The sequence below is a fragment of the Pezoporus flaviventris genome, unplaced genomic scaffold (assembly GCF_033815535.1).
Source record: "Pezoporus flaviventris isolate CSIRO_AGI_PZ_B2104156 unplaced genomic scaffold, CSIRO_AGI_Pfla_v1 ptg000047l, whole genome shotgun sequence".
NCBI classification, from domain to species: domain Eukaryota; kingdom Metazoa; phylum Chordata; class Aves; order Psittaciformes; family Psittacidae; genus Pezoporus; species Pezoporus flaviventris.
Window position 1 is genome coordinate 1,059,912 of NW_026892595.1, and position 23,030 is coordinate 1,082,941.

At 37.4% G+C, this 23,030-nt stretch overlaps 1 protein-coding gene and 1 long non-coding RNA gene across 4 annotated transcripts in view; one reads left to right on the forward strand and one right to left on the reverse strand.

The window, feature by feature from the left end:
* Window positions 1–3,973, forward strand: part of LOC133276844 (uncharacterized) — an 85,307-nt gene extending 81,334 nt beyond the window's left edge. Inside the window, exon 5 of the long non-coding RNA XR_009746032.1 lies at window positions 3,963–3,973. This is a non-coding gene — a long non-coding RNA (uncharacterized LOC133276844). The remainder of the gene's footprint in view (window positions 1–3,962) is intronic.
* The window catches only part of PTPRN2 (protein tyrosine phosphatase receptor type N2), a 655,793-nt gene that overhangs the window by 20,779 nt on the left and 611,984 nt on the right, over window positions 1–23,030 (reverse strand). For all 3 annotated transcript variants that reach the window (XM_061468000.1, XM_061468001.1, XM_061467999.1), the window contains 4 exons: window positions 14,009–14,128; window positions 12,714–12,880; window positions 7,063–7,116; window positions 4,911–4,975 (listed from right to left, as the gene is read on the reverse strand). In XM_061468000.1, coding sequence (XP_061323984.1) covers window positions 4,911–4,975; window positions 7,063–7,116; window positions 12,714–12,880; window positions 14,009–14,128 — 406 coding nt within the window. The remainder of the gene's footprint in view (window positions 1–4,910; window positions 4,976–7,062; window positions 7,117–12,713; window positions 12,881–14,008; window positions 14,129–23,030) is intronic.

The following is a 23,030-nucleotide window of genomic DNA, read 5'->3' on the forward strand; positions in this document are numbered from 1 at the left end:
TTATTCCCCAAGAGCATGTCAGAAATAGGCTGCTCTGGACTTGTATCAGCACCACTGAACAATAGAATTTTCTCAGACTTTGCATAAGGACTCAAAAATAAGCAGATTGAATCTATTTTAACATGAATATGGGCAAGCATTTTCTTTCATAAAATCCTTTCAGAGATGAGCTAACCCCACAACTTCATTATGATTGTTAAATCCACACAGCAGATAAGCAAAACCTCAGCAAGGGTTCAGATTAGCCAAAATCATTTGATCACGATGAGTCAGAGGGCGAATTAAGGAATCTTTTGTTTTGCCTTAAAATGTCATGGTATAAACTGCATCTGCTCAGGAGCTGACTCACAAGACCCTCAGACAATAGGGTAGCGGGGGCAAGGGAAGGACTTGGGGAGATAACCTCCGCAGCCAGCCCAGGCCAGAGTGTGTGCGCTCATCAATTATAATCCAAGCTTTTGAATGTGAGAGAATAAACCGCTGGTTTGTCTTTGGTAAATCAAATCTTTTTGCTGGGTTTTAGAATTCGGAAAGCAATACTTTAAAAGGACTTCAAAATTCATATTCGCCTTTCCTTTGACTCATCTTGCTCCAGCTAGTTCAAACACAAGAAAATAGATGGTCAGCAAACCCTACGCAGCTGCTGGCTGGATTAATATCTAAAAATCAAACCATTATCTACACTATCCAAGCCTCTCAGTTCAGAAAAATGAAAGTGGGAAGACTCGTAATCTCATTTTTTTTTAGTTTTTCATGCCAGAAACATTCAATAAAAATGTCTTGCAATATATGGAACTTTTAGTCACTACAATAAGACTGCAGGAAAGACAAGAAATAAGAAAATTCTCAACTTTCCTCCAGATCAGACAAAAAGAAAAAACCTCATCATCTCAGAGTTACCCTGAGTTTGGGGTGAGGAAGGAATATAAAGTAGAACTAAATCTAAATCAGCTTATCTTCCTTAGTTACAAAGAATCAAACTTTTAAATACATCCAGAACATTGAAATTCTCAGTAGAAATCAGCCTCAGAAAAACAGCCTCTGTCAAAAATTCAGCAAGCATTGTTATCTACAAAAACAATCCATTATAATTTTCTCTATTTATTTAAATCATGGAAGTGCACATGAAGTTGAAATAAATCACTTCTCACTCAAAACTGAACTTGTCTTAAGCTGTCTGTCAAGGAAATGAGAGGTGACTTGGTGACTGTATTAAAATTGTAACACCCATGTAAAAATGGTATCGTAGTTAGATAGCTGTCATAGTTAAAACACATCAAATAGTTCTTACGCATGTTATTGTAAGGCCAGGTTCAATACCACTTAGGTTTTGTTCTTTCTGTGCTAGGTATAGGGTAAGGGTCTTTTAACTACTCTGCAGATGAATCTAGCAATAAAAATATCATAGTAATAAACTGCATGATAAATAGCAGCACAAAGTTACTGGAACAACTAAGCAAAAGGATACACTTCCATTTAAAACTTTCTGCTGACACCACATAGGAATGATAGCACTGAATGGACACTGCTTTTCTTCCAGTGTTCCAGTATCTAATAAGATTATTTCATGTGGCTGTTTGGAGTGAACGCACAAATGCAATCATTACAGACAGTAATGATTGCAAGGACAGTAAAGACAGTGAAATTAATTAAAAATGTGACCCAACAGGAAATCCTTCCTGATGCTCAGCAGAGCCAGAGGGAGTCCCACAGGCCAGCTCTGTGTGGCTCTCAAAGGCAGAAAGGTGTTTGCTGAGAGAGAGCTCCTGCGAGCTCCATGGGAGCTCTTGTGTGTCCTCCCGCCAGCTCAACCCCCCAGGTACACCAAGGGGGCATTTCTACCCTCGGTACCCATTTTACTGCCCTGCAAGTGCATTGAAATAGCATGCTTTGCTTTTTAAAACACTCTACTGCTTTCTTAAAGGGGTTGAGACCATCACACTAATGTGCCGAGTGTCAAGCACAAAACCCTCCCCTACTTGATTTCTTTTCCCCTGCTTTACGTTTTAGGAAGAGGTCCCTTGTTGGTGGTTTTCAGCATCTAAAATAATAGGAGGGATGGCAACAGACACGACAGTTGAAGATATGAATTTATAACATGTTTAATAGACTAAGCATTAGCACTAATTCAACGAGCAGTAGAAGAAGAAATTGTAAATGACAAAGGCATTTACAGTTAACTGTCTAAGAGAATGCAGGGAAGTAAATCATTACATGAAAAAGGAGCTCCTTTTCTTGTCCTACCCTATTAAAAACCTCACTACAGAGCCAAGGCATTTATTGATTGCTTTCTACTTTCCCACTGCCGAAACTAAGTACTCCTCTATTTACTTTAATTTAAAAATGCATTATTGTCTACTTTCTAATAAACCAGAGAGTGGAACAAGAAACTCAAATTATTCTAAGTTTATTCTTAAAGGTCCGGGTTTTTGGGTGGCGTGGTGTTTTGTTTTTTTTTTGGGTTTTATTTTTTTTTTGAAAGACTGAAGGCCTTAATCCTTAAAAGCCTTTCTGAAAGAAATGTTACTAGATGCTGGCCTTGCAGCTGGGCCCAGATTGAAAGTGCACTTACATTTTTATGTTTAGCGCTGAAGGACTCTGAAGTTAGCCCTCGCACTCCACATAAAAGCTTTGGAAAGGGCATTCTTTGCCACTTGTGCAATTCATTCTCTAAGAAAAGGAAATGGAAAGAAAGATTTCATGTCCAGGGCTTCAGGCCTTTGATCATTTGATGAACATTGGATCCTCAACCTGGGCCTCCAGCTTCTCAGGCCAGACAAAGAAGGCCCCGGCCGCACAGGCTGGGCCTTGGTTCCCGCCCGAACAAAACCTTTGGCGGCCGCACAGTGTGACAGCCTGGGAAAGGCCCACCTCAGCAGGGCTGAGATGCCCGCTCTGCCCTTTGATCTTTCATTTAAACCCCAGCCAAAGCACCAGGTCAGGGGATTTCGCATCGCACACCCCCATGGGCAGAGGGGAGCAGGTCAAGAACAAAATGGGGGTGACCGATCTCCAAAAAGCCCTGTGACGCCTTTCTCTGGCCAGTTTCACATGACTTGTCTGGCATTGTGAAGAGCTAAGCCCACACTTAAAATGGAATTTGACATTACATGGTACAATGGAGTCAATAAATGGCATTCTTCAGTGCTTTTACAACAAAGTCAACCCTCCCTTAAGTGGCTGAAAGCCCCAAGCTAGAAAATACTCCTATTTACTTCTTTATGCAAGTAAGTTGCATATACTTTAAATCTAGTTTTCATGACGGCCGATGACTGAAATGAGCCAAACAAACACCTAACAAAGGTCTACATTAATTTTACGACGTACCATTGCTTCTATTTTTAAAGACTGGGTTGTCACGTGGCACGTAACAAGCATTGGAAATATCTCCCTATTCCTCCACAGAGTGAAACCTGTTTTCCAACCAGCATCAAAAACTTATCTCATCCCACTGACGAATTTATTTTCAGGATAGTGCTAAGGAGAAGGCAAACGCACGACTTCTTTTAAGATGAGCAGCTAGTTCCACATGATGCTCACAGGCAGAACATTCAGTCTACGTTTGACGAGACATGTTAACAGAATCTGGAGAGAAAGAAAACACTAAACTCTTCTTTCTAAAGGGACAGGGTGCCACTATGTCCCACAGGGCTGGGACATGCAGGATGCAAGAGCTGATGACCGCGAAGCATGGAGTGTGCTTTTAAAATACATGTAAAAATACGTCTGCGCTAGGAGATTTTAAACAACTGTAAATTGACTAGAACTCAAAGAATTAAATACTGTTTCGCTCTATAAATTAATATACATTTTTACAATCAATACTTTTTCTTTAAATGCACATATCTGCGTAATGCCAGATCAAGGTGTCTTAAGAACTCAGGTTAAGAAGTAAAAAAGGAAAAGTACTATTTTTTGTTTATCTTCAACCTCCTAAAATTTCTCTTCCTCTTAAAATGCAGTTCTATGAAACTGTGAAACAAACATGGTCAAAGGAATGGAGAAGGGGTACAAAACATGAATGAAGTTGACTATTATGTGTTTTAACCTACAGTCAGGTTAAAAGACACAATAGTCTTTGAACACTCCCACTTTTTAGCTTCCTTCTTTTGAAGACAGTATCAGTATTTAAAATTTGGTTTAGTTCTAACATACAAAGATTACTTCAGGATATCTCAAGTACTTCCCACCATGAACCATTTACCTATCAATAAAAAGTAAAGAAATGGCCCCAATCTCTAGAGAATTATAGACTTCATTTTCAAGAAACAACAGTATTCATTTATGTTGACACATGATTTTCCACTTCATAAAATTACATTTTAGAGATAAGGAAACTCAGAAACAGAAAAGTTTTAAAAATTGTTCAATACTGGATGGTGGCAGCACTAGGAACAGAGTATTAGATGATTTATTTTCAGTCCTCTATCCTGTTCACTGCAGTCCTCTTCCACCTAAGAGAAAAATCTGTGCAGCACATGAGGCCCTGTCTGGTACCGTCTCTTCTAGGCGAAAGAGAAGTACTGGTGTTTGATCATCATGGCTGGACAGGTGACAGAGGACTGGGCAACACTCATGAAGCAGCCCAGGACTTAACTCACTTACCCACTAAATAAGGATTCTACAGCCTAAGGTATCTTCTTCTAAAACCTGTAATAACTATTTTAAATGAAAAGTTTAAAAATTCAAGTACTTCTCAATAGCACAAAACCACCTGCTCATTCACAAAGCATTTGCATTTGGGTTTGTTTGAAATTGCTATGAAAATAAAACTTAAGAATGCTCAGGAAAGAGTACGATTTGCCTCTAATTTATTCTCAGATTTTCTGTGAATATTGCTCCCTGCGTTGTCATGGCAACACAAGCACATCTTTCAGTACCAAGGAAGTAACAAGCCTTTTGATTCTCACCTTTGGCCATTTTATTGAGAACCATGTCAATTAGAATGTAGGTTCCACTTCTTCCCGCACCATCACTGCCAACAGAAAGGGAAAAAGAAAAAAATAAAGCCTATCAATGTGCATCTAGACTTAACATGAAGGCACCTGCCCTCAGTGTTATACTGTTACACATGGGGGAAGAGGAGAGAACAAGGGGCTAAAGTAGGATACTGAGAGAGGAGAGAAAGCTTGCACTGAATTAACACAAGCTGTTTGTGGAAGATTAACTATTAGCCTGCACAGGTAACAGGACTCTGTTCTGACTTTTTTAAGCCAAGTTGTGCTTATGCAAGAAAAGCATTTTAAACACTGGAAAAGTCACTAACCCTAAAACAGGATATCGTTTCTGTTCAGAAAGCGTACATATAATGAGCTTATAGTCACCTGTATATGTGATCAAGAATCACAGAATAAGTTAGACCAGAACACTATCAGAACATCCCACAATGTTGCTGATTGCATTTTTAACACAGTAGTCAGAGAGAATGCATATAAAGACCTATTTGAGAACCAAAATATTTGATTACTGAGGGACTTTTGATTACCGAGGGTAATCTTTCTTCACTATACATCACAAGGGTTTGGTCTTTCTTTTTACTTTTCCCTTTAATTCTTACTTAGTTGCAAAACCCAGAAAAAATATTGTGCAATTCCTAAGAAACAGCTTTAACTTTTGTTTGTACCATCAGCCCTTCCTCAGAGATGTGAGACCAAGCCTTGGGAGGGGGGAAGCTTCCTCATCTGAATGCAGCTTGTGTCCCTTTCAGAGAGCAACGTGTAATTGCCAGCACGATGCTCTTTTAGAGCTGCTGTTAGCAAACATAATTAAGACTTTAAGTAAAAGCTTTTTTTCTTTCCCTCCCCAAAATTTTTATAAAGGTGCATGTGTGACCAATTAGACTGGTATGTAGTTTTATTAATTAAGCCATTATTTTTACTGATAGCTCAATTTGTGTACAAGAATTAATGAAAAGAAAAATAATAGAACAGTGTGAAGCGTGTTATCACATTCTGTTTACAGGCAGGCTCTGAAACTTAATTTTTGCTAAGTCTCTGTAGATACAGGTTTTTTCAGTTACCAGATCAATGCTTAGAGAAAAAGAGGCAACGATAATAATTTTTTTTTTTATGTCTATGAAGAGAACAAAGACACAATCTTATTAGTTAAGCTGAATAATGAGTAAAAAGGCAGCGATCAGGCCCAATAAAAACAAAAACTACTGAGCTGATAGTAGACATTTCCATCCATCACAGTAAGTAACGAGGAAGAAACTTGAAGGCTCTTCATTCTGCATCAAATGTTTCTCTTCTCAGGCTTCCTGAGTGCAATGCAGACAAGCCTCCTCCAGAGCATTCACCTCTGCAGAGGGCCTCCTTGCAACCAGTGGAACCCTGCTGAGCCACACATGAGAAACATATTCTTTCCCTCCTCACTCCCACCCAAAGTGGAGGGCCACATGTCAAACAACCTGCCTCTTAGCAGGGCTGGTTTTCTATCTTCCTTATCTACAAGAATATAATCAATAAATGAGTGCAACATTCTCCTTAGAATCTCCAATAGCAAAACCAATCATTAACATTATTATTATAAAGTGTTTCATTGGCCCGCCGAATAGCTTTTGCGTGCATCTATCAGAATGTCAGGCCTAAAGATAAACTGTGCTTAAAGGATTAGTCAATCTCTGAGTAGGTTTTTACTCCCTGACATTGCTCTCCTCTTACCATGATCACTAATAGCAAGCAAAGAAGAAATAAAACATAATTGAATGTTAATAAAATAGACTGAACTGGAAGGGAATGCAAGCAAACACTATATCATTTTGAAGGAGATTTATGAAATTGAAATGTTACTTGTGTTGGAAAGGGTGGCCATACATTAACAAGTCTTGGCACAACATCTATGAAGTCATAGGAAAGGATTATTTTATTACGAAAACAGATCCCAACTATTAATTAGTATTAAAATCCAGTTGAATTACATGTAATACCTTAATACCTTCAGCCTACCTCACTATCCATTTAGTGATTCGTCTAAAGCTTTAATTTGCTCATATTGTTTATGTCTATATTAAACTCTTACACATAAAAATCTCTCTAAAGCTATTTTAGAAATTGTACTTGCCTGCAATGAACAACTACTGGACAAGAGCGACCCCTGTAGCACTTGTTTACTTTTCTGAAATAAAACAGACACAAAAAATTAATTGAGCATATTACATACTGCTTCTTTTGCCAACTGTCAAAAATAAGCAAAAAGAAAAAATAAATATTGCAGGTTGATAATTTCCTTTTATAATAAGCAGTTGTTACATACATAATCCTGTATCAAGTTTGCTTCTGCTTTGCTGCTGTAGAAATCCCAGAAAACATATTATCGTTGTTGGATAGGCAAAATAAATGAGCTATTTTCTCAAATGTCTCATGTCTTAGCTCCAAAACTAAGATTATCTTGAGATGCTTTAATTTTCAAGCCAACTTTGAGTTCATGAGCTTGTTCAAAGAAATATCGAAGAGCATCAAACTGAATCCAAAACTAAAAAGGCTATTCCACCATACTTTGTACAGTATGTGCCGATTTGTTAAACCAGTTCTCCCCAGAAAGACAAATACCAACTCCTGAAAAGTTTTTCACAAAATTGTAAAATGTAACGCGCTGTGGTAAAAATAACTAAACCCATCAGAAGCTTTACTGCTTTGGTTCCAGTGCAGAAGTCTTATATTTTTAATATTTACACACTATTGTCTTTCACACCTTCCTGGTTATACACTCTCAGTGGCCAGAGAATCTATGTGAAATCAATCAATAAAAGTACAGCTACAGAACAGGTCTGCTGGTATGTAAATTCAATGAAGGAATTAACTGGTGCTGAAGCAAACCAAGATACTCAGTCTAGGAATGGAGCCCACAAAATTGGTTTAGATCTATTTAAATTGCCTTACAAAAAAATAAATCCCAAACTCTCTCTTCTCCTCTCGGATATATTTTGCATGTCAAGTATGTTACAAGCCCCCAAAACCATAAAATATGCACACATATGTTAACAAGACAAGCTGAATAAAGGCTAAAATGGGAAAGCATTGCTTCAGGAAATCAAAACCTTTCATTCAATTTGCTTGATGAGATGTTTGAGTTTACTGGAGCTAGAAGGTTTCCTATAAAACCTTTTCATAGGGTAGCTTCCAAGGGGTGCCCAGACCCGCCAAGAGTTCCTAGCTCAGCAGTGTTATATAGGATCCTGACTGCTAAACTGAAGTGAGCTGCTGGAATTTGGCAACTGTGGTACAATGATATTATGAATTTTAAAGCATAACTAACCTACTGAATCATTTAGTTCTTGGCTGTTCATCTATTCGCTAACATCTGTGCTGTGAAAATACGCATATATCTTTAAATATTGCTTACAGTATAGACTAAAGATGCCTAAACTTCTAAATCTGACAAGAAGTCAAGATACCTGGAACTCAACCCAAACAGGCCACGGAGATGTTGGTGTTGTCCCAAGAAGTTGTGTTTTCACATTCTGCTTTTTATTATTTAAGTTTCAAACCAAACTTGTTAACAATATTAAATTCATGCAATGATTCCATTTAAACATTACAATTCAGGATTTTTTTTTCACAATTCTTACTCTTTCGCTTACTGATGTAAATCATACTTGCAGAGACATTCTGCCTCTATTTATATTCCTTGGATGTAAGTAATTAATGCAGTAGAACAATGTTCTATGAAATAAGTGACAAGGCATTGAGAAGCACCTGAGTTTAGAAGTTAAATGGACCATTTATAATGTCCATAAATGCATGTACATGGAAGCACTACCAAGCAAAACTTCAGTGAATTAAGCTGCAGGATGGTTTTCACATGAATGAACCATTCAGTTCTTGGTGATCATATCTGAGGATCTACTCCTTCTATACAATATAAAACCTGATATTAATTTTTTGTATTGTACTGTAAATTATATTTGAAACATTTGCAACAGTGTCTGTCAAAATCAGTCTGCATTCTCCTATGTGCAGCTGGTCGTCGTTCCATCCCCTCCACCCCCCATCATGTGCATTATAGTAAAGAGTTGTTTCTGCATTTAAGGTATTAAATAAAAGCTAATAACTACAGAGGGGTATTTCCCACTTCTTTTTCTGCTTGTGTGGTTCCTTTGTTCCTTGTATGGCATCAGTAATAAGATATTTTCGTGTTGTGACTAGCCATCTACCAAAGTCCTAATATAATTTCAATGAGAAACTTGATCTCAACCTATCAGTAGATCAGACCTCTCAGTAAATCAGACAGCCAGAGACACATGTTAGGGAAAGACACCTTATGTTTGTCAGTTTTATTGAAGGCGTTTCAAACATTTTCATTATCACACATTTCAGAAAACACATTATAACAAAGGGTTTCAATCCAGCTGGTTCATAGATTTGTCTATATATATAGTTTATGAAAATATTTAGAAGTGCAGCAACGTCTCATTTCATTCTTAGTTCTGGCTAATGAGAGTGAGCTGAAATTCATCAGTAAGCAAAGTTCTTAAATGTTGAAGAAAATATATATATTATATATATACATATACAGGAAGAATTAACTCAGAAAGAATGATTAGTAATACAAACCAACCCTTGGCTCATTGAGTGAAAAAGAAATCATCATGCAAACCATCAGCAAGCAAAGGTCAGAGGTCGTTAGAGGCTCAGAAAAGGGGTTTCCCACATTGTCCCTGCAGCAGAGTCACAGTTTCCAATGATCACTTTTGTGACTATGCAACTGGGCTCATATTACTAGCTGCAACATCACAAAAATGACACTGGCAACCGCTAATTAGCTGGCAAAATAAGAATTTGTCCATTTTTAAAGTGAGCAGTGTTAGTAAATGCCATTGCACACAGCGAGAAGTGATAGCATAGTAGATATATATTTTAAGCAAAGCCCTCACATGTGATGCTAATTATCTTTTAGCTTAGCAGTCCCTCTTTAAAGTGTAAATGTGCTCCCTCTGGGCTCGAGAAATATTTAATGACACATATCAGTGCATGACTAACAAGCTAGTCCAGAGCAATAATGATTGGTCTATTGTTCAAAATGAAATTAGGACTCCAGAAGCATTTAAAACTGACCAGTGGTTTCTGTAGTAGCCTCACCTCTCAGGGACTGTCTTTGACACAGATTTTAAAAATATATAGAATAATCTCTTTTTGTGCAATTTGCACCTATGTTACGAAAGTATGGTAGATAATTCTGCAAAGTTTAAGGTATCTGCTAGTTGCAAAATCATCTAAAACACTGTCTGATACATAGTGAGAGAAATGTAACCTTTCAGTTTTCAAAGAGACTTGTAAAATTTACTTAAATAAAAATTTTAAGGTCCATATTTCCACAGACTCTGGGCAAGGTAATTTTGGGAATCCAATTTTTCTTGGCAATGAATTACAAAAAAATAGAGGGTTGGTTATGTATATGCTTAATTTCATATATGTATGTGAATATATAAATATACACACATATCCATATATATATACAAACACACTGAATGCACATAAAAACATAGATAAGATTAAGAGAAATGAGAGCAGCCCCTTCTTTGCGCTACCTTACTATGAGTGTGGTAACGCTATCAGGCATTTATTGTGGGGCCTTTGTGACTCAGCTGTTGTAATTCAATGGAGTTTGTACTTTGAATAGAAAGCTTCAGGTGCAAAACATGGGTTGTACAAATGAATTCCAAAGACATTATTTTAGCAATAGTGCATTAGGTTTCTTGTCATTAAAAAAAAAATAAAATCAGGAAAGTCAGATGACCAAGAAAACTGAGATTCATAAACCAGCTATTGTGCATGACAAAATTCCTTTTCGGGAGGAATTTTACTATGCATTCAGTATTATGACTTCATTGTACAAAATCTGCACGTAGCAAATGATTACAGTACCCTACCCTGGACTGTGAATACATATGAAATGAACACTCAGAATTCAATTAAATCTTAACAGGTTCATTCTCATACTGGCTTCAAATACAAAGAATGGCAGCTCCACTACTCTTCTCACCTAGTTATCATTTTTCTCTTTCAAAGTATTGCACAACACTTCTTCAACGTGGCTATTTAACTCTTACACGATATCACTCTAAGAAGTACTTTCTTGGAGACGTAAACTCTGACTTTCTGAAGATCTAATCCTGCAGTCATGCAGGGACCTCAATTCTTACTGAAGCAACTCAGAGTTGAGGTGGTCCGAACTTCAGATGTCCTGGCTGTACAGGCTCATTTATAGTCTAGTTAGAATTCCTAGCAGCTTTCCCACTAACTTCAGAAAAAGTAAAATCAGATGCTGTGTTGGCTCCGTGCTGCAGCCTCACACAGTTTAATGGAACCAGTTCAGATTTTCTTTTACAGAAATTCACAACAGGCAACTTCCTTGGTACCAAAGCAAACAGAAAACAACCTATAAAAATCACAGTAAAGTTTGAACCCAGAGAAGAAAACCTTGAAAATTCAATTACAGTTTCAACTCCATCCTATGGCTGTGCTTCATTCCTTCACAATTTCTTTTGAGTTGCTACTGTGTAGCATAGCTTTATACTCTTACCAAGCCATTGCTCCTAGTGATGCAGTACAGCTGTATTGTTACTTGACCTGCACCACGTGAGATGACTCCGCTTTGAAGAGCCTTGCAATATCTATGAGAATACTGATGGATGAAGGGTGGCATTTAGTCCTAAATTTTTCAGGGTAAGATTTTGCCAACAGAGAACTGTACAAACAGCTCCCTTTGGATATAAGCCAGCTTCTCCCCCTTAGGTGCAGATGTGTAAATCTGACTGGCATCAGCCAGAGCTCCCAGCACATATTGAAAGAAGTTTGGACCTTTTGAGCACTGAGGCCCTTCTAATCACTTTGGGGGGTTGTAGGTGATATTGTAGTACAGAGATGAAAACATGTGATCCCACAGGCTGCTTGTGGATTGAGAACCAGCTCCCCAAACCTCCCAGAGATTCATTAGTCATAAGCGCATTGCTGTGGATTAGCTGATACACGCTAACACCTACACATGAGGCACTGGGCACAGTTTGCAATCAAACGGAGATTATTTCAGACCAGTATTTATCATGCATGGCTTTCATTTTCAAATTAAAATTTAGATAGGCACAGCAAACATTAGAGAAGGTGGCAAGGACTTTCACAGGTTTTGCCTTTGTATATTTGTATTTTAAAGCCACGTTGACTTTCTTGAAAATTCCAGAGGGTATGCTTTGTCAACACTTTCATCTGCTTTCTCAAATTTCCACCTTCTTGCAGCCAAAGAAGGTCTACAGACCTTACTGTTTGATCTTTATGAGCAAATGCTCTCATGGCAATGCTGTTATTGCCATATGACTCCATTGTGAGTTTTTTTTTAATCCAAGCATGCTTATACTACATAATTTGCGAGATTCCTGCAATAAGGATCTTAGGGGAGCCACACAAAAAGCCTGGAAGTTGCAGAATGGATAAATACTTGGAAAACAAGGAAATATAGAAGCACTGAAGAGCTGAACAAAGGGAGAAAAGCTATCTACCTCTAAACAGGAAATGAGTATGTCCTAAAACCAGGCAACATCTATGTGTGAAACAACATTATACATCAACCTACTGAGGATTTTTGTGTTTAGCATTGTGGCATCACAGGCTGAGGACTCCCTTTTCAAACCAGAAATATTTAAAAGACAAGTAAAAGGACTAGGTTAGTTCCTCAGATATGTATGGTCTTCAAACAAACTGTAATACTTTGTGCTTTACCTGCGGAAATCCAGAAGTGATCTTGTGGAAGCAGGAACCCTCTGATCATTCCAGCTGAGGAAGTGGAACTGTGTCACTGTGCGCGTCTCGTTTGTCTGCAGGTTCTTCAGGTAGAAGCTCCTCACAAGGAAATCCTCACACCAGATGTGCTCAGAAACAAGGTTTACCTACACCCCACAGGAAGGAACAAACAGAGATCAGCAATTTCAGTTGCAAGCCACACATTCAGGATTGCAGGTATAAGATGTCTGAAATGAAGGAACTGCATGAGGTTTACGTTCGTTAGTAAATTGGCCAGTGCTGAGAAAATATTTTTGATTTAGCAGTCAATGTAGTTGTCAGGAAGGGGTCAGCTGCCATTGCTACTCTATTGAAAACATAAGAAAAATTCTTGACAGTCTTAATGAAAAAGGAAAAATCACTAAATTGAAACTTTTTATTTTTATGTGAATACAAAAGACACTGCCTGAAAATGTGTTAGATTCCAGCTGCTTTCTACTCAGAAATGTCCACAATGCACTGCCCAGGCCACTCTCAGAGGTCTTAAAAATCTGCGTTGAATTCATATGAGAAGTGAAAAGTCAGTTTCTTCTGCTACGTAGAAAAAAAAAGCATTAAAAAATGCAGGTTATTTGCAGAGCTCATCTTTTCTGAAAACGAGTTTGTGAACATTTTAGTATAAACAACAGTAATTCCTTCACATTTTCCTATTATTCGTATTTGGCATTGTGGCATTATTTTCCTCCTCTGCTCAGCTGGACAACTGGAAAAATCTGACAGCCATTGTCAATGTTACACTGCAACAAAATTGGTGATACGATATTTTGGGCTAGAAGCCTAAAGCAAAAAATAAAAATATGTATTTGCTGTTGTGACTGAAACAAGAGGTAAAAATAGATAGTGTTAATTACTAAAGCTATACAGAGGCTTTTCTACAAAGATATACACATGGCTTTCCTAAGGCAAAATTCACTAGTTCTAAAAATACCATTTTTCCTGTAAAAAATAAACACACACTTTCATATTTCAACTACTTGAAAAACCATTTGAAAGACCAAATTACTGTCCATGTTTTCATTGTAATACTTGGCCCATAATTTACTAGATTTTATTCAGCTATTAAAACTGCACTTGCATTTTCTACAAATCCAAAACTACTTGAAGGCACACAAAGTGTATTTAAGAGCCCTCAGCTCAACCTCCAGGTTAGATCGGCTTAAACACCATTTTGTCCCACATGAAATCAACCCATACACTTACTGTCACGTTTACAACCAGATATTCTGTTTAGGTACCTCATAGATGTGGTAGAGGTTTGACCCTTCGTCTGGCCAATAGTGGTAGCACTGTTTGACTCCGTTTTCCACGAGGGGTGTCAGCATGACAATAACGACACAGCCGTTCTCCCAGACCATCTGCAGACAAAGAAAGACACCGTGGCCACATTGTGACTGCCTAATTACTGCGTGACATGTATAATTACTGCACTCAGACACACAATCAAAATTTATTCCATTCACAGGAAATTTATTTCATTTTCATTAGACACTTTTACTCTGCAGCTGCTTTCAAATCCCTGAATAAACTGGCACCATATTTTGCAGGAGTCCATGAAATATTAAAGAATTTCCCGCGATTTCAGTTAGGGTCTTCCACAAAACCTCTCCTTGTTCCTGGTACTGTGTTCAGCTGTTTTTCTGTCGAACTTTAAGATCCACAAAGGGAACGGTGAATGACGCTTGCAGGACACACAGTTATTTGGGATTTGATATTTAATAGTAAACAGTACAGACCTACTAAAGTCACATGTGATGAAACCTGTTTGTGTCCTCAACCCTGTGTCGTTTTACAGTTTGCCATGCAGCAAAAGCTATTGCAGTACGGCATTGCTGAAACAATCATAAAAGTTGGATCTGATCAACAGTAATGAGGAAAAGGCAGGAAAAACCTAAATCAAATATGTTCTTCCAGAAACATTTCAGATGAAGAAATCATTCCTCCAAACACACATTTATAAAAGATTTGTTGCAAATGGCCATTACTTTTTCTTTCTTCTTCCTTCTTTTTTCTTTTCTGTTTTTTCTTTTTTTAAAAAAAAACTTCCTTTTTTTTTCTTCTTTCTCTTTCCCCTTTTCCTTTTTCTTTTTCTATTTTCCTTTTTGTCTTTTCTTTCGTTCTCTTTCTCCTCTTTCTCTTTCCTTATTCCTTTTGTTTTCTCCTCTCTTTTCTATCGTCTCTCTTTTCCCCTTTTATTTTCCTCTTTTTTTTTTTTCCTCCTTTTTTCTGGAGGTAGGAGGAAAGTCCAGCTCCTGCTGCAGGTGGTGCATTCAGTGCACAGGTACAGCAGGAACAGATGAAAACAGTGTTTCTTCGCTACCAGCATGATTGCTTAATAATTTAGAGCAGGCACAGAGTAGGATACAGGAATCCAGCACATCCTCACCTAATGGATTTGTGGATATCTCCCACAAACAGCAAACAAGCAAAGATGCTCTGGTCTGGCATATCTCTCTTCCAAATACAAATGGCTGAACAAAAAGGCTCCTATGAATTAATACCAAGCAGCATAATCACTAAAAACTGTTATTACTATGCTGTACATTGATGTTATATTTGCATACAACTTTCATTGTCTTTTTGCTAGCATATAAAATTACTGAATGAAGAGAAAACTGCTCTTTTTGTGAAGGGTTATGTTTATTTCACAGAAATATTTATAAGCAACTGTATTGACATGTAAATTTTGTAAACAAAAAAGGCCTTTGTCTAAACTGTGCAAAGATGAGATGATACATTCAATTCAAGGATTATTTTTTTTTAATTACATATCAAATAAAAAGGTTTCCCATTCATGGATAATGATGTTGTCTTCCCTTTTAAGAATAGCTTGCATGTCGAGAAACAAATTACATTTTCCTTCCTTTTTTTTTTTTTTTCATTTCGCAACATAATTAAAATAACTTTTAAACCCAGCTTAGAAATTCATTTAGAGAAATGCATCTAGGGTTTCAGAGAATGGGGTTATTTATCAATTTAAACAGAAGTGGGGAAAAACTTACAGCTGAATGTAAGGAATAAAAATAATCTTCCTTACCTTCTTTATTTTTTTCCCTTAAAAAGATTTTTAAATAATAAATTGTCTGTAATCCACTCACCCTCTTGTTAGAAACTCATAATGCCACAAAGCCAGCTAAAATACTTTAAATTGACAGCTAATTTATTTTACAGACAGATGTAGATTTATCATTTGTATCTTTTTTGTACTGCATTTGTTTTAGGCCGCAGCTGGGAACCTTTTTTGTATGTGAGGAAGATGATACAGATCTCATTCATTCTAACGTAGTTTCACCTTTTCTAGTCAGCAATCAGACTAAGATAAGTATTCAAAACATGCATCTTACTTTAAAACTAGCCCCTCTAAATCAGTACTTTCATCACATAATGATTTAATGTGCCTCTAGAAGGTATAGAAGCTCATTGAAGCCATTACGAAAATGAGGAGAAACACAGTTTTTATGAGTGTAATAAAAATACAATGATCTAGACCATAAACTAATCATCTACCACTCTGCTTGTGCCACCCAAGTGTAACATTATAAAAGCCCACTCATTTAGAGAGGAATCCTTACAGTTTGGCAACCCTGTTCATTGGTTCAAAGATACAGCATTTCATTACAGAGGGACTGACTGCATCTCTGAAGATTTCATTAAGCATAAATCCAAATGAAAGTTAATTTAAACAAACAATTTTAAAGTTACTCTGGGGTATAATATTTCTTTTAGGTCATTGTGTGAAAATGTAGAAGTCAAACCTACTAAATCAAGGATGCAATGCAATCTAGTGCCATCATCCCTGTTACAGCATCTCCTGTGCTTACCATTGAGATGGAATTTTCACTAAGACTCACAGTCTGTGACTGGAGGACTACAGTATTTTCTTTGTTTTCCTTGATAACTTAAATATTAGACCATCAGGCTGCTACCCAGATTTCTTTCCAAGTAACACAGAAGTGGCATGAATCAAAGGCGGTTCATGGAGTTTTATACTGTCACCTGTTCACTACCCCATCTTTAACTTGGTGATGGGTTTTTCAAAAGCCCTCCCAACACTTAACACTTTGCTATGTGCCCTGTCCAGACATGGCCATGCATTAGAAAGTGGCCCCGAGGAGTGTGTCTTTGTAACAAAGGAACAGGTAGCACAGACCTGCTCTGCACAATCCCAGTACAGCCTTCGGAGAAGAGCATCTGGATATCAGACATTTCAGCTGGGCTTGGAGAGTAAAGGCGGAGGCTTGGTTTCAAATTCACAGTAATTCACGTAATTCTGAACCTTGTATGCATGCACAACATAAAGTAAGTCAATGCATGTGATATAAGAATAAAGAGAACATCAGGTCCTTAGGGCAGAGGTTTTTCTTTTTATGTAGAGCCCAGCAAAATTATGCCTTATTTGCCTAAATGTCTATGAAAAGTAAATATATTTTATATATATATATGTAACATATACAAATATTTATAATATATAAAACTAAACTTATTTAGATTACTTAGCAGGGACAGTTTCCTGTTTGCAATTTACTGTAATACTTTCAAGAGAAGAAGAAATGTTCAATAGAGTCTTCTGAACGGAAGTGAGAAAGTCTGAGTTACATAAAGGAGCTCACTACAGAGCTCGCAATACATGCTTTGCTGAAAAAGTGTAGAATTTTGTGTGACATGTCTACCTGCAGCCTGTACCATTCTCAAAACATTTCTTAGACAAGAATAACACCACCCCACCCCATTTATTGCAAATTAAAGGCCGAATCCTGCAACCCAAAGCAGTGTGTTTGACATCCACAGGATTCCCTGTTGATGAAATCCACCATGTGTAGAGACCTCATGCTGTGGTTACCCAGCATGCCAGTCTCTTACAAAGGACTTCCACATTGGGATGAAATATATTTAGTACAAATTACTTGCAAAAGAGCACAGAACTGCTCCTTTTTCAAGTAAGGAGAAAAATAAAGTCACAAATAGGAGAATCAGCATTACAACACTGTCATAAATCTGATAAAACACCAGTTTTTCAAAGCTTATATTTTAAAATGTCCTTTTTTACTAGCTTGTAAAAAAATGGTTAATATGAATCACTTTGTTTTTTTTCAGACATTTTACCATTTTGAAGCTTCTTTTTATAACAAATGATCCCACCCAAACCCCCTTTTCAGTCATTTTCCCCCTTATTTTTGTGACAGGGAAATGACAATGTGCTCTGACCAAACACCCTTCTTTTGATGGGGACTGGTGAAGAACTTTCTACAAAGTGATGATAAAAGCAGAAAATAGGTAATGAGTTAAATCCAACCTAAAAATAACAGGCTAATCATGCCAGTTGCTTTCTAGGAGAGATCTCCAGAAAACTAAAGAATTCACCTTTTCAGTCTTTTAGGCAAATGCAACTATTTGGAAAAGCAGACGAACAAGCAAATGAACCCCAAATAATTTCTAATGATAATCAAAACTCAGTATGAATAAACACAACTTCTAAAACAACAAAAAGGGTACTAACCCTTGCTGGATCAGATAATTATCCATTACATGTCTTGAAAACAAATAACTCAAATGTGACTTCTTTCAAGTTCTCCACTGGAAATGGGAAACATTGTATTGAATGGACACAATCAGAAAACGGTATTTTCTGCAATACTTTAAAACCAAACTGCAATGTTTTAATGGGTAAAAATAAATAAAATTAAAAAAAAAAGAGTTATCTTTTAACCGGGAAAAAAAAAAAGAGGGGGAATTAGATTTTTTGTTCTCAACTAGAACTTCACAATGTGTGCCAGTCAAAAAGCAACCTTTTCTGCAAAGCATTTGGTTGAAAATGACTTATCATTTTGACATATAATGGGTCAAATCTGTCAAGGTCAGAATTGCCATTTACAATGTCATAGCTGTGCCAGACAGTTAAACAAAGCTATAGGTTGAAAAATTAGCAATCAACAATCTGTATTTAATTAAAAAAAAAAAATCTGACTCTAGCAGTTGAAAAGATGCCTTCAGAGAGCACCTTATACAAATACATGGCTGTTAAACTGGCTCCATATGTTATACCCCTACTGCTGCAGCAGTGATTGTTTGGAAGTCAGTGGGAATTGCTAACTCAAGATGACTGTATGCGTAGCAATAACTTCTGCTTTCTCAGAGGAATGTAAACTGCTCTTATTCTTCTCAGTAGACTCCTAACTCAAACCTCATTATTAAATAATTTAAATATGAATGCTATTTAGTACTGCAGTGCTGACAAAATTACATTAAGGAGGAAAAGTCCACCAAAAATGCCTGTAATTAGCTTTTCACATTGGTATTGGAAAGGTGGAACTTAAACAATAAAGGGATAGAAATTTTAAGCGGACCACTTCTAAGTACCTTCTCCAACCAGAAGCATAATTAGAAGTGAGCATGGTAAATGTGCACTCCTTTACTGAACGTCTATGGAATTCCTAATGCTATATTTATTTCACATGGCTTGACAAGTTACTAGAGCTCTAGGGGCTACTGTTCAGTGCCTCTCTCTCCCTTGCTGTTTTTCTTTTATTAAATTAAAATATGCATATTTTAAACATTGAATTGCTTTGTGTCGCTTTTCATCTGCTTTTCTTTCTGAAGGTGAGAACTGATCAGACATGCAGGAAGTCCCATTCCAGGCAAGGAAAATAAAACCTTGGAATCAAGACTGCCTGAAATCACTATGTTCTGCACAGAACAAAATGCAGAAGAATAATTTAGTCTGTAAATTAATTTCAGTACTCATAAAACATGCTGAACTGGGAGCACAGAAACCAGCAATTAGAGCAGGGAAGGGTTTGGTACAGTTGTTCCTACTCAGCCCATGGGCTTGGAACACCGATTTTGCAGGGAGACTTTTTCAGCCCACCAGGATTTGCCCTTGGAGATCACTGATGACTAATCCTTTTTATGCAGCAAACAATCGACTGACAGTATTCTGTATTTGTTTTGTTGAATTCCAAAACTGGAAGAGAGAAGCAAAGATTCATGTCTTCAAGACTGCAACTCAGGAACAGGGTTCTTAATATGCTGGCATGACCTGGGAGGAAAACAATGGTCAGTTTTTGAACTGACAGTGATAATATACTCCTGAATATGGGTAGAGAAAAAAATATTCTAAAATAGCATTAGATTAAGAGATGCAGGAGTGGAGGCAACAAAAAGAAAATGGCAACCCAACTCTCTGGCTCACATTAGGGCTCCGGTCTTACTCTTGGGACTCTTTCTGCACTTTACATTTAATAATCTTGCAGTAAAAGTGGAAAATACTCAGAGGAGCAGAGATGAGGTGTTCCCACTCATTGTAACCACAATAGGGCAAACCTCTACTCCAGTAAGCTTTGTTTTTGTTTGTCAGCAATAGATGCCCAGCTCTAACAGGAAGGTTGAAGAGCGTTTCCAATTTCAAGACTATTTCATGTATTGCAGAATAGTGGAGGAAAGATGAGGTCATGAAAAGCATGGGTTTGATTCAGAATATGTAGGATAAAGCTCATTCTCACTTACTAGAGGAGCATCCTAATCATAAAGGGGCAGCACCTGCCATCTGCCTTCCTGGTCAGTGCTGTTCATGAGTGGTGTCTGCTTTGTCATCTGTGCCAGACAGGAGCCCTTCAGGGACTAAGGCGTCTGGGGAACTATCTATCCTGAGATACAGATCTATTCAGGCAAAAGACAGAATTTTCTGGTCCAGACTATAAGCGTTAACTGTATTTGTTGTAGGTGCTTTGAACCTTATTGGACATCTGCAAAGTAAGGAAAATCCTATTTCTCAACTCCTTCTACAGAAGTAAGATAATGTTCATACACTTATTAATTATGTTGGTCACAGAGGGAGGACATCACAAAAACACAACAAATATTTACAAAAATATATCATATGTGACTTCATTTTCTAAGGCAATTAAAGCATATCCTCTTAATTCACTTGGCGTGAACTGCCTGATCCCTCCATTTCATTTAATATGGTACAATAAAAAAACGATGAAAATGCATTTCCCTCCAAAAAGGGAGAGTGGATAGAAGGGCAAGTGTGGGTAGATTTATGAAAGCAAGGCATTACATGGGGTATTTTCCAGAGAGAAAAATTATGGCCTCCTACAGAAATCTCCATTTGGAGATGATGAACCTTAGCAGACATGCAATTTATAAACTGGCATAATTAAGAACAATTTTTCAGTGCAAGGATAGCTGGCTTTAAATTTCCTAACTCCTAGGAACAGTTTCTTGCATATTATCATCCCTGCTTCTTAGAATACATTGCAAGTTAAGACATGTACTTGATGTCAAATACTTCATGGAATTATAACCCAGCGCATGTAGAAAATAATAAAATTTTATGCCTCCAGAATTATTCACAACATGGAACTCCTGCTGCGAAAACTTGTTATAGATCAGAAATGTTCTACATCCTCTTTCTTTTGAATTATGTTCAAAGAGATGTTGAATTTTAATAGCGTTATGTGAAAGAGCTGAGTGAAATCTCACTGAAGCTGCCGGACAAAATCATCACCTTTCATTCCAGATAAATGTAAGAAACAAGCAAACTCTTTTATGGAGCCTGATAACTGAAATTACAAAAGTTATCATCAAAAACAAGAGAAACGTGAAGCATATGGACCCATAAGTTTCTCTAGAAACTGATATGCTTAATGCAGAGAGAGAGGCATTAATCAAGGCAAGATGATTAATCCAGATAAGCTGCAAAAATGTGTAAAAGGAATAAAGAAACCCCCAGCACAGCTCAACAAACTACCATTGTGATCTGGTAGAAGAAAAGCTGAAAAAGAGGTTGGGGGTAAAACACTGGGTGAACGAGGTTTGAAAAAAAAGAATTTATTGCCTGTTATTTGATTCTCTCTTTGTCCAAGGAAATAAAACTCTGTACTTTCTTTGTAAATAAAATGGAACTATATCAAGGCAAAACCCTATCCTGAGGACAAATTCTCTTTCCAGCTGAGAAGAAAACAACCCACAGAGCTGGCAAATTGTTTAACTACTCAGGTAAAAATGGATTAATACCACGTGAGGGGAGGCATCCAGTTTTCAAGAAAGGGAATTGTAAGGTGGAATTCCCACTGAACCAAAATAGAATCAATGAAGGAGGTATCTCTCGGAAATAGTAATTGGTAAAAAGAGATGAAAACAAGACTAGATGAAATTAAAGGAAGACTTAAATCAGCTGGAAGCTTTTAAAAATTAATTAAAGTAGTAGCTGGAAAATTTCCAGAGCGGTCTAAGAGATGACATGCAGGCAGAGATGAAATCTCTGCTTGAGCCGCAAACACAGAGTATCCAGACAGATTAGGAAGCCCTGTGGCAAAACAGATCAATGAGATGACTGACAACACAACTCCTGCAGGCTAGAAAGTTTTCAAAGAAATAGGTAAGCCAGGGAAGTTGGAACAAACTTGGCACTTGCTGACTTAGAGAAGCTGTGCCAAGAATAGAAGGAGCTAGAGAAGTAAACTGGAGGGACACAGACAGCTGTGGAAGTCTGATGCCTAGATGCACCATTAGAAAAGCCAGAGTAAGTCTCTTGCCTTTTTTATCATCATAATTTTTCCAAAATATACCAAATTGAGCAAGATTTGAAAATGCCCAATATACAGGAGTTTGGACTATCTCCAGCTCAAAGACTGCATCTTTGAAAGAAAAACTTCCATCAAGCTGATCTCTCTCAGGTCAACATGAAAACCCAAACAAAGAAGCATGCACGGAAAATGCTGAGTCTAATGGCCAGCTCTAGTGGCTCAAATTAGATGGTACTCAAGAACAAAACCTGTTCTTCTTCCTCACCTGATCAAAAAAAAGACATAATCTTTCAAGAAGTGGTCACTTGTGAGATGATTGAAACTGGTCCCCTTCTAGTTCCATAGTGGTACTAGGCATGAATCTGCTCACCACTAATATGAATGCTAAACAAGAGGAGCCTGAACAAAGTATCATCCATGCTTTAAGAAAAAGTTTTGCCCATTTTGGGAAAGAGAAGACCCTGACCTAACTATGATCTTTGTACAGATCTGAGCAACTTGAAAATGGTAAATGTGAATTTGATTGCTAAGTGTCTACTAAGTGTCACTTGCACAAAAGTACTGGGCACTGGATTAACATAACAGGTTTTAGAGAGCCTTGCCAATAAGACTAGAAAAAAAGATTACTCAAAACTACATCATCTGTTTGGTCTTAAATAGAGATAATGGATGTGACCACATGATCCCATAGATGACAGAGATGAAGAGAAGCAGGCACTGCTGAGCAGTT